We start from the raw sequence: 14,717 nt of genomic DNA on the forward strand, positions 1-14,717 counted from the left end.
CTGCGCTTCCAGGGGGAAGTAATGGATAGCAGAGTGACACCCGGCGGCCACACCCCGTACAGTATGTTATCCTACCGACCATCTTCTCCATTGAATGACATCTGTGTTGACAGGTAAATATGTTATACTTACTTTAGGCATCAATATAGAATATATATGGGAAGATATTACAAGCTTTATAACTGATGAAAGAGTCTCTAAAACATGTCTGGAGCGTTTGTCTTCAAATGACCGGTAGGGGGCAGCGATGCGCCTTCGCTGCATCGAGTCTGCCGCAAAAGAGTAGAAGAAGAACTTAAGCCCCGCCCTGCGCGCGCAATTCGAGCCGCATGTCTACCAGCGCACCTGTGCAGGAGAAGCATGTTTCCAGCGGGAGGCTCCCGCCGAGGTGAGCCGGGCCGCGGAGGCGTCTGTCTGAATGGGAACAACGGCGGACCTTTGTAGAAGTCACACGTCACTAACGTGACGGCGGCGAACAGTCTGAGGCCACGTCACGACGGTTACCCACCGCAGCGCGCGCCATTCACACCGGTGTGCGCTCACGAATTGGAGACTTCCGGTTACGTGTGCATTATTATTTGTTTTTGAGACCTCCGTGATGAACATCGCAGTTAGAGGTTTTAACTGAAGTCATGTCCGTGGAACGCAAAGCTCTGCGCGTGTTACTCTGGTACAGCAGACGAGTGACTCGACTCAACAATAACTTATCATGGGAGGTTATTGTTCTATAGAGTTTAAGATGAGCATGCGCAGACTCGCTCTCGTGAGGTTATTGTTGCATGACGTCATGCACGTCAGCTGTCAGTGGAGTCCAGCAGAAGAGATCTCCGTTCATAATGATTGATGACGTGGTCACATGGTTATCCAACAGACGTCTGCTCCGACTCTATAATGTGAGACCTGTCTAATCTTCCAGGTGTTGGGATCCCATGACGTCACTATGACGATGAGCCCGGACCAGGAGGCCCTGATTGGCCGGGTGTTTGAAACGTACCTGAAGGATCATCATCATGAAGACATCCGGCAGCTCATTGCCGACACCAACGAAGAGACCCACCGCCCGGTGCTGGTCAACGCCATGACCCTGTTTGAAGCCAATATGGAGGTAATGACAATGCTACGTATATGTGTGTATATATATGTGTATATATATATACATATATATATATTAGGGCTGTCAATCGATTAAAAAAATTTAACTAATTAATCGCACATTTTGAAATTCATTAATCGCGATTAAAAGTTATTTTTTCTTCTTTTTAAAGACCAAACTTCCCACAGAGCTGTGTTTTCAAAGAGGCTCCTACCTATAAAGTGCCAGCGAGGTATTTAATATCGTGGATGATAAATTGTTTCTTCAGTGAAACATCAGATTAGTAAAAAAAAGAAGTATATTGAGACTCCATTGGTCCTGTCATCTTTAACACTGAACAGCAGAGCCAGTGGCCTTGGTGACTGACTGACATTCAAATATGTCACGTTAACCCTCTGGAGGCTGGGGGCATTTTATACATTTTACAAAAACATGTAAATTCACCTTTTAAAGGCGTTGTGACACATACCCACGTGTTCTACATCAAACATTCCAGAACAATCTCATCTCTATTCAATGAGGCTCATTGTCCTCGTGCCGTGTTCTCTGCTCTCTGACTGACAGGCTGCTAATGAGCCTCAGCTGTGAGGTGGGAGGTCCTTTGTGATTTACTGAGTGTTCATTGGTTGTTTTTTTCCCAAAATGTTGACAGACAAACGGATTGACCAATCACGGTGAAGGTTTCGTGTGACGAGTTCTTTCCGCGCCGCGTCCCCCGACACGTCGCCCTCCGTTCCTCTGTGTATCAGAGGGGGAGACGGGAGGAAGGAGGAGCAGGAGGAAACCCGATTGATTCATCCATGAGTTAAACTGATTTATGCTCCGTATTTTCGCGGAGAAATAATTATTATAAAGGCGGAAACAGTGTCAAACCGTACTGCCGCGGTTTGACACTCAGGAGTGAAAAAACTTCAACGAACACCGGAAGTAAACAAAGTTGCGTAAATTGCGTTAAAATATTTTTGTGCGTTAACGCGGCCAAATTAATCGCATAGATTAACGCGTTCACGCTGACAGCCCTAATGTATATACATGTATATATATGTATATGTGTGTGTATATATATTCCGCGAGCTGAATCCATGTTCTCTCCTCCACAGGTCGGGGATTACTTCAACGCCTTCCCCCATGAAGTGCTGTCTCTGTTTGACGGCGTGTTGTCCAGGATGGCGCTGCAGCTGTCCCGCTGTGCAGGAGCAGCCGAGAGGAGGACGCCGTCTCTTCACGCCCGCATCACAGGTCAGACACGGGATGAAGGTCACATGGTTCCAGAGATCTCTGGTCATGTAGGGGTTATGTAATGATGTCATGATGTCATGATGTCGTCTGTACTAAAGACACGACCGGCTGGTGGCTTTCATGGATGAAGGTTGATTCTTTAAAAAGCCCAAACCTGCACAATCAGAGGTTATGACAGACGGGTTATTCAGTGAGCTGGTTATGACAGACGGGTTATTCAGTGAGCTGGTTATGACAGACGGGTTATTCAGTGAGCTGGTTATGACAGACAGGTTATTCAGTGAGCTGGTTATGACAGACAGGTTATTCAGTGAGCTGGTTATGACAGACAGGTTATTCAGTGAGCCGGTTATGACAGACGGGTTATTCAGTGAGCTGGTTATGACAGACGGGTTATTCAGTGAGCTGGTTATGACAGACGGGTTATTCAGTGAGCTGGTTATGACAGACGGGTTATTCAGTGAGCTGGTTATGACACGGGTTATTCAGTGAGCTGGTTATGACAGACGGGTTATTCAGTGAGCTGGTTATGACAGACGGGTTATTCAGTGAGCTGGTTATGACAGACGGGTTATTCAGTGAGCTGGTTATGACAGACGGGTTATTCAGTGAGCCGGTTATGACAGACGGGTTGAGGTTACCTCTTCTGGCCTCTGCCCGATGGTTACCACGGTGATGAAGCCAGAGTGATGAGTGTGTGTGTGCCCAGGTCTGCCCGTGTGTCCGGAGCTGACCAGAGACACCGTCCCCAGGGCCAGAGACATCGGGCACTTCCTGTCTGTCACCGGCACCGTCATACGCACCAGTGTTGCCAAGGTAACGTCATCAGGGTTGCCAAGGTAACGTCACGGCAGGCATCAGTTCCTCCATTCACACCCCGATGCCAGCTGCCCATCACCACTAAGAGGAGATGCAGCCGACTGCGGACTACGAGTGTCGCCCTGCGCGCGGTCTCGTAGGTCCTGGAACACGAGCGTGCCTACATGTGCTCAACGTGTCGCCCTGCGCTCGGTCTCGTAGGTCCTGGAACACGAGCATGCCTACATGTGCTCAACGTGTCGCGCTGCGCTCGGTCTCGTAGGTCCTGGAACACGAGCGCGCCTATGTGTGCTCAACGTGTCGCCCTGCGCTCGGTCTCGTAGGTCCTGGAACACGAGCGCGCCTACGTGTGCTCAACGTGTCGCCCTGCGCTCGGTCTCGTAGGTCCTGGAACACGAGCGTGCCTACATGTGCTCAACGTGTCGCCCTGCGCTCGGTCTCGTAGGTCCTGGAACACGAGCGTGCCTACATGTGCTCAACGTGTCGCCCTGCGCTCGGTCTCGTAGGTCCTGGAACACGAGCGTGCCACATGTGCTCAACGTGTCGCCCTGCGCTCGGTCTCGTAGGTCCTGGAACACGAGCGTGCCACATGTGCTCAACGTGTCGCCCTGCGCTCGGTCTCGTAGGTCCTGGAACACGAGCATGCCACATGTGCTCAACGTGTCGCCCTGCGCTCGGTCTCGTAGGTCCTGGAACACGAGCGCGCCACATGTGCTCAACGTGTCGCCCTGCGCTCGGTCTCGTAGGTCCTGGAACACGAGCGTGCCTACATGTGCTCAACGTGTCGCCCTGCGCTCGGTCTCGTAGGTCCTGGAACACGAGCGTGCCTACATGTGCTCAACGTGTCGCCCTGCGCTCGGTCTCGTAGGTCCTGGAACACGAGCGTGCCTACATGTGCTCAACGTGTCGCCCTGCGCTCGGTCTCGTAGGTCCTGGAACACGAGCGTGCCTACATGTGCTCAAAGTGTCGGCACGTCTTCACCGCGCAGGCCGACTTCCACCAGTTCTACGTCTTCGTCCCTCCGGCCGTCTGCCCGAGCCCAGAGGGCTGCACGGCCGCCACCTTCAGCTGCCTGGACACGGCCTCGGAGCCTCAGGCCTGCAGAGACCTCCAGGAGATCAAGATACAAGAGCAGGTAGGGGGGGGGGGGGGAGGGAGGGAGGGAGAGGGACATCTATGTGTTTCTGTTCATTTGCAGAGTGTGTATGGATTTAACTTTTGGACAGTGTAAATCTCTCTCTCTTGCTCCCTCTCTCTCTTCCCTCACTCTCCCCCCCCCACACACAGGTGCAGAGGCTGTCGGTGGGCAGTATTCCTCGCGCCCTGCTGGTGGTTCTGGAGGACGACCTTGTGGACAGTTGTAAATCTGGTAAGAACTTAAATATCAAGCTGACTGTTTGTGGGGTTCTACTAGGAGATGAAGTGACTGTTTATGGGGTTCTTCCAGGAGATGAAGTGACTGTTTATGGGGTTCTACTAGGAGATGAAGTGACTGTTTATGGGGTTCTACTAGGAGATTAAGTGACTGTTTATGGGGTTCTACTAGGAGATGAAGTGACTGTTTATGGGGTTCTACTAGGAGATGAAGTGACTGTTTATGGGGTTCTTCTAGGAGATGAAGTGACTGTTTATGGGGTTCTTCCAGGAGATGAAGTGACTGTTTATGGGGTTCTACTAGGAGATGAAGTGACTGTTTATGGGGTTCTACTAGGAGATGATGTGACTGTTTATGGGGTTCTTCTAGGAGATGATGTGACTGTTTATGGGGTTCTTCCAGGAGATGAAGTGACTGTTTATGGGGTTCTACTAGGAGATGAAGTGACTGTTTATGGGGTTCTACTAGGAGATGATGTGACTGTTTATGGGGTTCTACTAGAAGATGACGTGACTGTTTATGGGGTTCTTCCAGGAGATGAAGTGACTGTTTATGGGGTTCTTCCAGGAGATGAAGTGACTGTTTATGGGGTTCTTCTAGGAGATGATGTGACTGTTTATGGGGTTCTTCCAGGAGATGAAGTGACTGTTTATGGGGTGATGTGCCAGCGCTGGAAGCCCTTATATGATGGCGCTCGCTGCGATGTGGAACTGGTCCTCAAAGCGAACAACATAGAAGTGAACAACCACCAGGCGGCTGCTGCTGGTCTCATGAAGGACGTTCAGGAGGAGTTTGAAGACTTCTGGAAACACTACAGATACGACCCCATTGCTGGTGGGGAGGAATGACCTTGTGACATTAAGAACTCAAACAGCCATATATTTAACAATAGTAATGTTATTTGTTTTCTCTACAGGTAGAAACCAGATCTTGTTGAGCCTGTGCCCTCAGGTGTTTGGCATGTTTGTGATTAAGCTGGCGGTTGCCATGGTGATGGCTGGTGGCGTGCAGAGAGTAGATTCCTCTGGAACCAAGATCAGGGGTATGTCTGTGAGAAAGGAGAAATCTCAATAACCAGATAACTAGGTATCTATAATGCAGCTGGCGGTCCCCTTGGCTCGGCCAGACGCTGGTGAGCGTGTTCTCTGACCCGTCTGTTCCTCTGTAGGGGAGTGTCATATGCTGCTGGTGGGCGACCCGGGCACCGGCAAGTCTCAGTTCCTCAAATATGCCGCTAAAATCATGCCTCGCTCGGTCCTCACCGCTGGAATCGGATCGACCAGCGCAGGTAGAGAGTTCTCATCAGTTCAGCCTCCACAGGAAGCTTGATGTTCTCATGAAGAATTGAACCTGCGTCGACGTGAACACAGACGTCACTTCATGTTTACGGGATGAGCTCCATGTGTCGCCCCATGTTTCCGTGGAAGGCCTGACCGTGGCGGCGGTGAAGGACGGCGGCGAATGGCATCTGGAGGCCGGGGCCCTGGTGCTGTCGGACGGGGGTCTGTGCTGCATCGACGAATTCAACAACATCAAGGAGCACGACCGCATCAGCATCCACGAAGCCATGGAGCAGCAGACCATCAGCGTGGCCAAAGCCGGGTAGGACGCTCCCACACACACGTCTCCGGCCTCGGCCGTTCTGGGTCCACGTCCACTTGTGAGCCTAATGTTAGAGCACGGTTCTCACAGCACGAGGTCACAAGTCCAACAGCGAGACATCGCTCTGGTTCAGGTGTGAAGCTGTTCCTCCATCACCTCCAGGTGTCTCCATCGCTGCCCAGGTGAGCGTTGAAGTCTCCCAGGAGAACGATGGAGTCGGGGCCCTGTTCACGACCCGACCCCGACGGGTCCATCGAGCTGCCCGGCCCGACTCATCCTCCGGTTATAGGCAAAGCACAGTCAGCTGAGACTTTAGAAGCGTACGTGAAGTGCTCGGCGATGATCACAGCGAGTTGCTACTCAGCCTCTTGACCGGAGCTTCTCGAGGATCTCTGTGCCCACAAACACGTTGAGATGGATGTTGTAGCAACGCAGCACCGGAGCTCTGGTGATTGTGCAGATCCTTCGCTGAAGAGTCCGTCTCTCAGGATGAACCCAGTGGCCCTGGGCCCGGCTCGCAGTGGAAGAGGTTCTGTCATGGGGTTAGCAACCGAGTCTCTGAGTCACAGTTCATCTGGTTCATTCCTTGCCAGAAGGAAAGTTGTGACACGAGATTCCACCCAGTAGAAGTCTCATGCGTCCTTGTACAACACGACGGTTACGCCTCTGGGCTGATTCTGGTTTCTACGACAACAAGAGGAAGTCCTCTCCTGGTTCCTGGAGGGTCGGCTCCTCCTCCTGGAGACCAGAGACCTGTATCGGCCTCCTCTGCCCCATGAGGAGAGGCTGCTCTAGTCCGTATGATCCGCTCCACTAAATCACTGTGAAGCTCCTGATCTCCTGCTGGCTCCACTTCCACATGCACTGTGTTTGGCCAGTGCAGGCTCCGCCCCCGCCCCTGGATGGGATGAGTAGTTGCATATGATGAGCTGGATGGATATTTAACATGAATCATTTTGACCTCTTGTATTTATTTGCCTGCTGGGTATCGGTAACCTAAAGAGCCTCCTGTGGACAGGATGGTGTGTAAGCTGAGCACCAGGACCAGCATCCTGGCCGCCGCCAACCCCAAAGGCCGCTACGACCCCGCCGAGCCGCTGTCCGTCAACGTGGCGCTGGCCAGCCCCCTGCTGAGCCGCTTCGACCTGGTCCTGGTTCTGCTGGACACCAGGAACGCCGAGTGGGACCACGTCATCTCCTCCTTCATCCTGGAGGACAGAGGTAGAGGAGGCGGTGGTTTTAGAAGTAATCGGTAGAGTGCTTAGAAATCACATCTTATGAATATCTATGTATGAGGCTGATGTTTGCTCAGCAGGAGGCTCATTACCGCGTGGCCTTCAGGGCCCCCTGACCTGCTCATGTTGCCTTCAGGGCCTCCAGCGGGGTCGTGCAGCACGTGGTGCATGGAGAAGATGAAGGCGTACTTCGGCGCCGTGCGCCGCCTGCAGCCGCAGCTCTCTGACGACGCCAACACCGTCCTGACTCGTTACTACCAGCTGCAGAGACGCAGCAGCGGCCGCAACCCGGCACGCACCACCATACGCATGCTGGAGAGCCTGAGCCGCCTGGCCGAGGGTGAGGAGGAGGGGAGGGGGGGAGAGAGGAGAGAGGGAAAGAGGAGGAGGGAGGGAGGGAGGGGGAATTAGGAGGAGGAGGAGGAAGATGAAGATGAGGAGGAAGAAGAGGGGGGGGGAGGGAGAAGGAGGAGAACTCTAGTCCAGACCTGGACTAGAGTTGGTCCAGGTCTGCAGGTCTCCAGGTCTCCAGGTCTGAAGGTCTCCAGGTCTGCAGGTCTCCAGGTCTGAAGGTCTGAAGGTCTCCAGGTCTCCAGGTCTGAAGGTCTGCAGGTCTGCAGGTCTCCAGGTCTGAAGGTCTCCAGGTCTGCAGGTCTCCAGGTCTGAAGGTCTGAAGGTCTCCAGGTCTCCAGGTCTGAAGGTCTGCAGGTCTGCAGGTCTCCAGGTCTGAAGGTCTCCAGGTCTCCAGGTCTGAAGGTCTGCAGGTCTGAAGGTCTCACGGTCTCTGTCCTCAGCTCACGCCCGGCTCATGTACAGAGCCACCGTCACCGTGGAGGACGCCGTCGTGGCCGTGTCCGTCATGGAGTGCTCCATGCAGGTGAGAACAGTCACCATGGCAACCTATAGCTACCGTGATGATGTATGCTGGCGCCGGTCGTCCAGTCCGGAGGACGTTCAGACTGCAGGCTCCTGGTTGTAGAGCAGCTCCTCTAGGACCCAGCAGCCCTGGAGCTCCTCCTAGGGGCACCTCCTTACCTGGTGGCCTCCCGCCTCGGGGCTCCAGTAACATCCCGTCTCCTCCCATGATGCATCAGCTGTGCTCCTTCAGGGCGGAGCTCTGCTGGGCGGCGTCAACGCGCTGCTCACCTGCTTCCCCCACGACCCCGCCGAGCAGCACCGGGCCCAGAGCCGGGTTCTCCTGGAGGGCCTGAACCTACCGCTGCTCCTCCACAAGGAGATGGACCGACTGGACAGGTGAGGCTCAGACCAGGTGAGGCTCAGACCAGGTGAGGCTCAGACCAGGTGAGGCTCAGACCAGGTGAGGCTCAGACCAGGTGAGGCTCAGAGGAGTAATCTGTGTTTCCTTTGTTCAACAGGCTGAAGAGCAGCAGCTCACAGGCCACCGGAGGCCGAGACCCCCCAGAGGACCCTCACCAACACGTGGACCCCCCAGAGGACCCTCACCAACACGGAGACCCCCCAGAGGACCCTCACCAACACGGAGACCCCCCAGAGGACCCTCACCAACACGTGGACCCCCCAGAGGACCCGGGCCTGGACTGGTTCCAGTCCATCTCTTCCTCTCTGGCCACAGCTCCGGAGGTCAAGAGGTCGGACTCCCTGCCGAGTGCTCCAGCGGAGGAGGGTCCGCTGAGGCGTGCTGCTGGTCCACATCCACCAGGAACCAGCACACCTGGTCCTCAAGGAGGACTCGTGGACCAGAGGAGCTCTGGGGTCCACCAGCAGGAGCAGCAGTCCAGGGGGCGGAGCCATGGAGGCCCTCCAGAGTCACCGCGGTGCGTCTTTCAAACAGTGTCAAAGAGTCTGAGAGCAAGAAGACGGGAGCTGACTCGTCCTCCTCCTCCAAAACCGCTTGAGGACCAGGACCAGAGGGCCCGGCCCGGAGCCCAGGACCCCGGGACTGGACCTCAGGGAAAGATGGCGGCAGCAGCTGAAACGGCTCCAGAGCTGCGAGCTCGGTTGTCGAGCCTCGTCTTCGCGCCCCAGAGGAAGAGGCCTTTGGTCCGCAGCCCGCAGCGCCGGACCCCCTGTGACCCGAGTGGACCGGGGCCAGCTGGTCCTGAGGACCCAGACCCGCCACCGACACACATGGAGAAGAGGACCAGACGGAACCAGGACCTCCACCTCTCGGTGGGCGCGGCGGGGGAGGGGGCACCACCGAGCCACAGCAGGGCCGCCGTGGCCTCCTCCACCCGGGCCAGACTCTCACGGTTCTCCTTCGGCTGCTCGGTGAAGGGAGACGCTCCAGAGCCACGCAGCGGAGCCAAGGTCACGGAGGTCACGCCGGGACAGGAACCACGCTCCGAGGCGACGGGAACCACGTCAGCAGGCCCGAGCGCCGGCATTGTGAGGAAGAGGAGGTGTTTTGAGCTGGGCGCTCCACAGGGTGGTGCTGGTGGTCCACAGGGTGGTGCTGGTCCAGGTCCCCAGGCTGTGCTCTCAGGCCCGTCTCTGTTTGACTCTGTGCTCGACACGGACTGGGACCAGGAGGTTCCCAGAAGAGGAGGTGAGGCGGAGGCTCCACCTCCTGGTCTGAAGACACACCTGTAGAGCCGAGGGTCCAGGTGGAGGCGTGTCTCTGTGTTCGTGCTCCTCCAGGAACATCCCGTCCTGGTGGTGAGGTTCTGGATGTTTTAGTTGCATGAATGAGGAAACCCTTCTTTATGTGAGAAGCCATGAAAACAATAAAGGACTGTCAGAGAACTGTTGTCGTTATCCGTTAGCCGTTATCCGTTAGCCTCGAGCTACGGCCAACTTTACATCACACGCATGACTCCAGCTCAGTGGTGTGCAGAGAGCATCAGACCTGATGAGTTTATCTGTACAGCCGTTCTCACACATTACAAACTCCCCTCAGAGGCTTTACAATCTGAACACAGACATCCCTGGCCTTTGACCTTTGACCTCACATCGGATCAGGAACAACTCCCAAACAACCCTTCAGGGTAAAAGGTCAGAACCCTTGAGGAGAGAACAGAGGAGGATCCCTCTCCAGGATGGACAGGTGTCATAGATGTCATGTGACCAGAAGGAATCATTAGAGTTAAAACAGTCAATGAACATGACAGAGTGGATGAATAGTTGGTAGTCGGCCTGGAGCAGGTGACCCTGATCCATATGGAGGACTTAAAATGACTTAAGTATAAATATAAATACAGAAATTAATAAATATAAGTTATAACTCAACAGGACATCATCAAAGAAATGTATTTCTGTATTTCTTCATTTATTTATATCTCTGTGTCCACACGTATTTCTTCATTTATTTATGTGTGACATTTACGTGTCCGTATATTCAAATGAGCTGGGAGGTCCGAACCTCATCGTTGAACAGGATTGGTCAATTCAGGGAGCAAGACAGAAGCAATCGATCCCTAGCACTTGGACCTGTCGACGAACAGCGTTTATTTATGCATTCTTGTCTACATTCTAAATACTACTGTAGTTGAGTCACGGAATGTAATTATCTTCGCATTGAAAATGCCGGAAGGTTATGTTTTGATCGCCGTGTATTTATTTATTTGTATGCGTGTTATTCGCAAAACTCAAAAAGTATTGAACCGAATCGCATGAAATTTGGTGGGATGGTTGTTTATTATCCGGGGACCAGTTGATTCGATTTTGGGATCGATTGGGTCAAAGGTCAAAGGTTATGAACAGGTCAAAATCTTTTGCAGAACTCAAAAAGTATTGAACCGAATCGCATGAAATTTGGTGGGATGATTGTTTATTATCCGGGGACCAGTTGATTAGATTTTGGGATCAGTCGGGTCAAAGGTCAAGGTCATGGAAAGGTCAAACTCTTTTTTTTACCATAGCACGATACATTTTTGTCCAATTGGCATGCAACTAATGCCAAAATGTTCATAATTCAATGCCCAATCTTGTGATATGCGAAGGTATGCGCTCTACCGAGTGCCCATTCTAGTTTAAGGATGTTTTCAGCCGAGAAGTTAGTAGTTTAAGCATCAAATCTGTGGTCGGTTTATCGAGATTCAGCCTAATAAGGATATGCGACGGAGATTTGAGGTCCTGCTCGCGGGACCAGTGAGCTCCGGGCGCTCAGCGCGCTGTGTGGCCGCCGAGAGAAGCCTGATCTCGGCAGGACTTTTTGAAATGCTCCGCTGGCTCTGACGTCTCCGTAGCGGCTAAACATGAGATATAATTAGGTTTTGGAGGACCTAAAGAGCACAAAGAGTTTATTATTTATTAAAAGATGAACGTTACGTCAATTTGACTGAGGGTTAAGATTCATAGCTTCATATTGTAGCGACCCTGGGTCAGGAAGCTACGAGACGTTATATAGTTATTACCGTTTATTCGTAGCCGACGCCAAACAACAGTGAACACCGCAACACATTCTACTCCACTGTAAAGTATGTTACAGTGAATAAGTGGAGTAAATTCATGAGCAAGAACAGTTGATGTGGTGACGTCACACGACCAGAAAGACCGTCCTGCGTCCTCGAGAGGCTGGACTCCCAAGACCAGACCCCCAAGACCAGACTCACAAGACCAGACCCCCAAGACCGGACTCACAAGACCAGACTCACAAGACCAGACTCACAAGACCAGACTCCCAAGACCAGACTCCCAAGACCAGACTCACAAGACCAGACTCCCAAGACCAGACTCACAAGACCAGACTCACAAGACCGGACTCACAAGACCAGACTCACAAGACCAGACTCACAAGACCAGACTCCCAAGACCAGACTCACAAGACCAGACTCCCAAGACCAGACTCCCAAGACCAGACTCACAAGACCAGACTCCCAAGACCAGACTCACAAGACCAGACTCCCAAGACCAGACTCCCAAGACCAGACTCACAAGACCAGACTCCCAAGACCAGACTCACAAGACCAGACTCACAAGACCAGACTCCCAAGACCAGACCCACAAGACCAGACTCCCAAGACCAGACTCCCAAGACCAGACTCCCAAGACCAGACTCCCAAGACCAGACTCACAAGACCAGACTCACAAGACCAGACTCCCAAGACCAGACTCACAAGACCAGACTCACAAGACCAGACTCCCAAGACCAGACTCACAAGACCAGACTCACAAGACCAGACTCACAAGACCAGACTCACAAGACCAGACTCCCAAGACCAGACTCACAAGACCAGACTCCCAAGACCAGACTCACAAGACCAGACTCACAACCAGACTCAAGACCAGACTCCCAAGACCAGACTAACAAGACCAGACTCCCAAGACCAGACTCACAAGACCAGACTCACAAGACCAGACTCCCAAGACCAGACTCACAAGACCAGACTCACAAGACCAGACTCACAAGACCAGACTCACAAGACCAGACTCACAAGACCAGACTCACAAGACCAGACTCACAAGACCAGACTCCCAAGACCAGACTCACAAGACCAGACTCACAAGACCAGACTCACAAGACCAGACTCCCAAGACCAGACTCCCAAGACCAGACTCACAAGACCAGACTCTCAAGACCAGACTCTCAAGACCAGACTCACAAGACCGGACTCACAAGACCGGACTACCAAGACCAGACTCACAAGACCGGACTCACAAGACCAGACTCTCAAGACCAGACTCTCAAGACCAGACTCCCAAGACCAGACTCACAAGACCAGACCCCCAAGACCGGACTCACAAGACCAGACTCACAAGACCAGACTCCCAAGACCGGACTCACAAGACCAGACTCACAAGACCAGACTCCCAAGACCAGACTCACAAGACCAGACTCACAAGACCAGACTCCCAAGACCAGACTCCCAAGACCAGACTCCCAAGACCAGACTCCCAAGACCAGACCCCAAGACCGGACTCACAAGACCAGACTCACAAGACCAGACCCCCAAGACCAGACTCACAAGACCAGACTCACAAGACCAGACCCCCAAGACCAGACTCACAAGACCAGACTCCCAAGACCAGACTCCCAAGACCAGACTCCCAAGACCAGACTCACAAGACCGGACTCACAAGACCAGACTCCCAAGACCAGACCCACAAGACCAGACTCCCAAGACCAGACTCCCAAGACCAGACTCACAAGACCAGACCCCCAAGACCGGACTCACAAGACCAGACTCCCAAGACCAGACCCCCAAGACCGGACTCACAAGACCAGACTCCCAAGACCGGACTCCCAAGACCAGACTCACAAGACCAGACCCCCAAGACCGGACTCCCAAGACCAGACCCCCAAGACCGGACTCACAAGACCAGACCCCCAAGACCGGACTCACAAGACCAGACTCCCAAGACCAGACCCCCAAGACCGGACTCACAAGACCAGACCCCCAAGACCAGACTCACAAGACCAGACTCCAGAAGAACACGAGTCTGTACTCAGTGTTCTTGGAAATGATAAAGGGCTGAAGTCAAAAAGCTGTCTAGGCTAACTTCTGCTAACGGTTAGCTGAGCGAGCTTCAGCTTCATGTGCCAGGCAGAAGTAGTCGAGCACAACACACCAGGTGCATCACACTCCTGTGACCAATCATGCTTCAGACAGAGGTTCGGACCGCCCAGCTCATTTGAATATACGGACACATAAATGTCACACATAAATACATGAAGAAATACGTGTGGACACATAAATAGAGATATAAATAAATGAAGAAATACAGAAATGTAGAAATATATTTATTGAATGATGTCCTGTTGATTTATAACTTATATTTATTAATTCCTATATTTATTTATTTAAGCATTTATTTATGTATTCCTATATTTATTCATGCATTCATTTATTTATACTTGTCATTTTGAGTCCTCCATAGATCCAGGCCTCACTGTCGGCCTCCAGCAGCATCTCGTCCTCTCTTCCCTCCACGTGTCCCTCCTCCTCGCCATGTGCGTCACCTTCATCGCGGCCTTTGGTCTATGTCAGGGTTCCCCAACCCCCGGGCCGCGCCCCGGTACCGGTCCGCGGCTTGGTTGGAACCGGGCCGCGGGGAAAAAAAGTTAATAAATAAAGTTGTAATTTTTTTTTTTTTAATCAGTCGGAAAAATATATTATTTTGAAAAAGGACCGGATACACCCGTGTGTCTGAGCCGCGTTCAGGAGTCTTAAAGTTCGGGTTTATCGCTGCAGGCGAGTCTCACGCGCCGAACCCTCTGCTGGCGGCACAGTGACAAAGAATCTTAAAACATATTCAACCTGCTCAATGAATTCTGTCACTTCAGGGAAATGACAACTGTTTTCAAGTTGGCCGATGAAGTCGCTGCTGCAGGGCGAGTGAACAGCGGAACATTCTACATGTTTCAGACGTTGACCGGGTGGAAGAGGCTTTTAAAAGAGTTTGAGCGGTACTCCAACCACAAAAGACCCGACT

At 52.7% G+C, this 14,717-nt stretch overlaps 1 protein-coding gene across 6 annotated transcripts; it reads left to right on the top strand.

The window, feature by feature from the left end:
* The first annotated feature begins 25 nt into the window (after positions 1-25).
* On the top strand, positions 26-10,088 carry mcm9 (minichromosome maintenance 9 homologous recombination repair factor). 6 transcript variants are annotated; one of them, XM_056424491.1, is made up of 15 exons: positions 26-113; positions 917-1,105; positions 2,194-2,332; positions 3,042-3,148; positions 4,081-4,287; positions 4,440-4,521; positions 5,161-5,361; positions 5,444-5,569; positions 5,696-5,815; positions 5,955-6,129; positions 7,148-7,350; positions 7,501-7,704; positions 8,159-8,241; positions 8,473-8,618; positions 8,741-10,088. In XM_056424491.1, the coding sequence occupies exons 2-15, from the start codon at positions 941-943 to the stop codon at positions 9,933-9,935; spliced, it is 3,153 nt and encodes a 1,050-aa protein (XP_056280466.1). In that variant the 5' UTR covers positions 26-113; positions 917-940; the 3' UTR covers positions 9,936-10,088. The 6 variants fall into 6 exon arrangements, with proteins under 6 accessions (XP_056280466.1, XP_056280469.1, XP_056280463.1 ...); XM_056424494.1 differs by lacking the exon at positions 26-113 and adding an exon at positions 296-388 and having other exon boundaries at positions 8,459-8,618; positions 8,741-8,828; XM_056424488.1 differs by lacking the exon at positions 26-113 and adding an exon at positions 308-388.
* The last annotated feature ends 4,629 nt before the right edge of the window (positions 10,089-14,717 follow it).

Source organism: Pseudoliparis swirei, chromosome 10 (genome assembly GCF_029220125.1).
Source record: "Pseudoliparis swirei isolate HS2019 ecotype Mariana Trench chromosome 10, NWPU_hadal_v1, whole genome shotgun sequence".
Classification (NCBI taxonomy): Eukaryota; Metazoa; Chordata; class Actinopteri; order Perciformes; family Liparidae; genus Pseudoliparis; species Pseudoliparis swirei.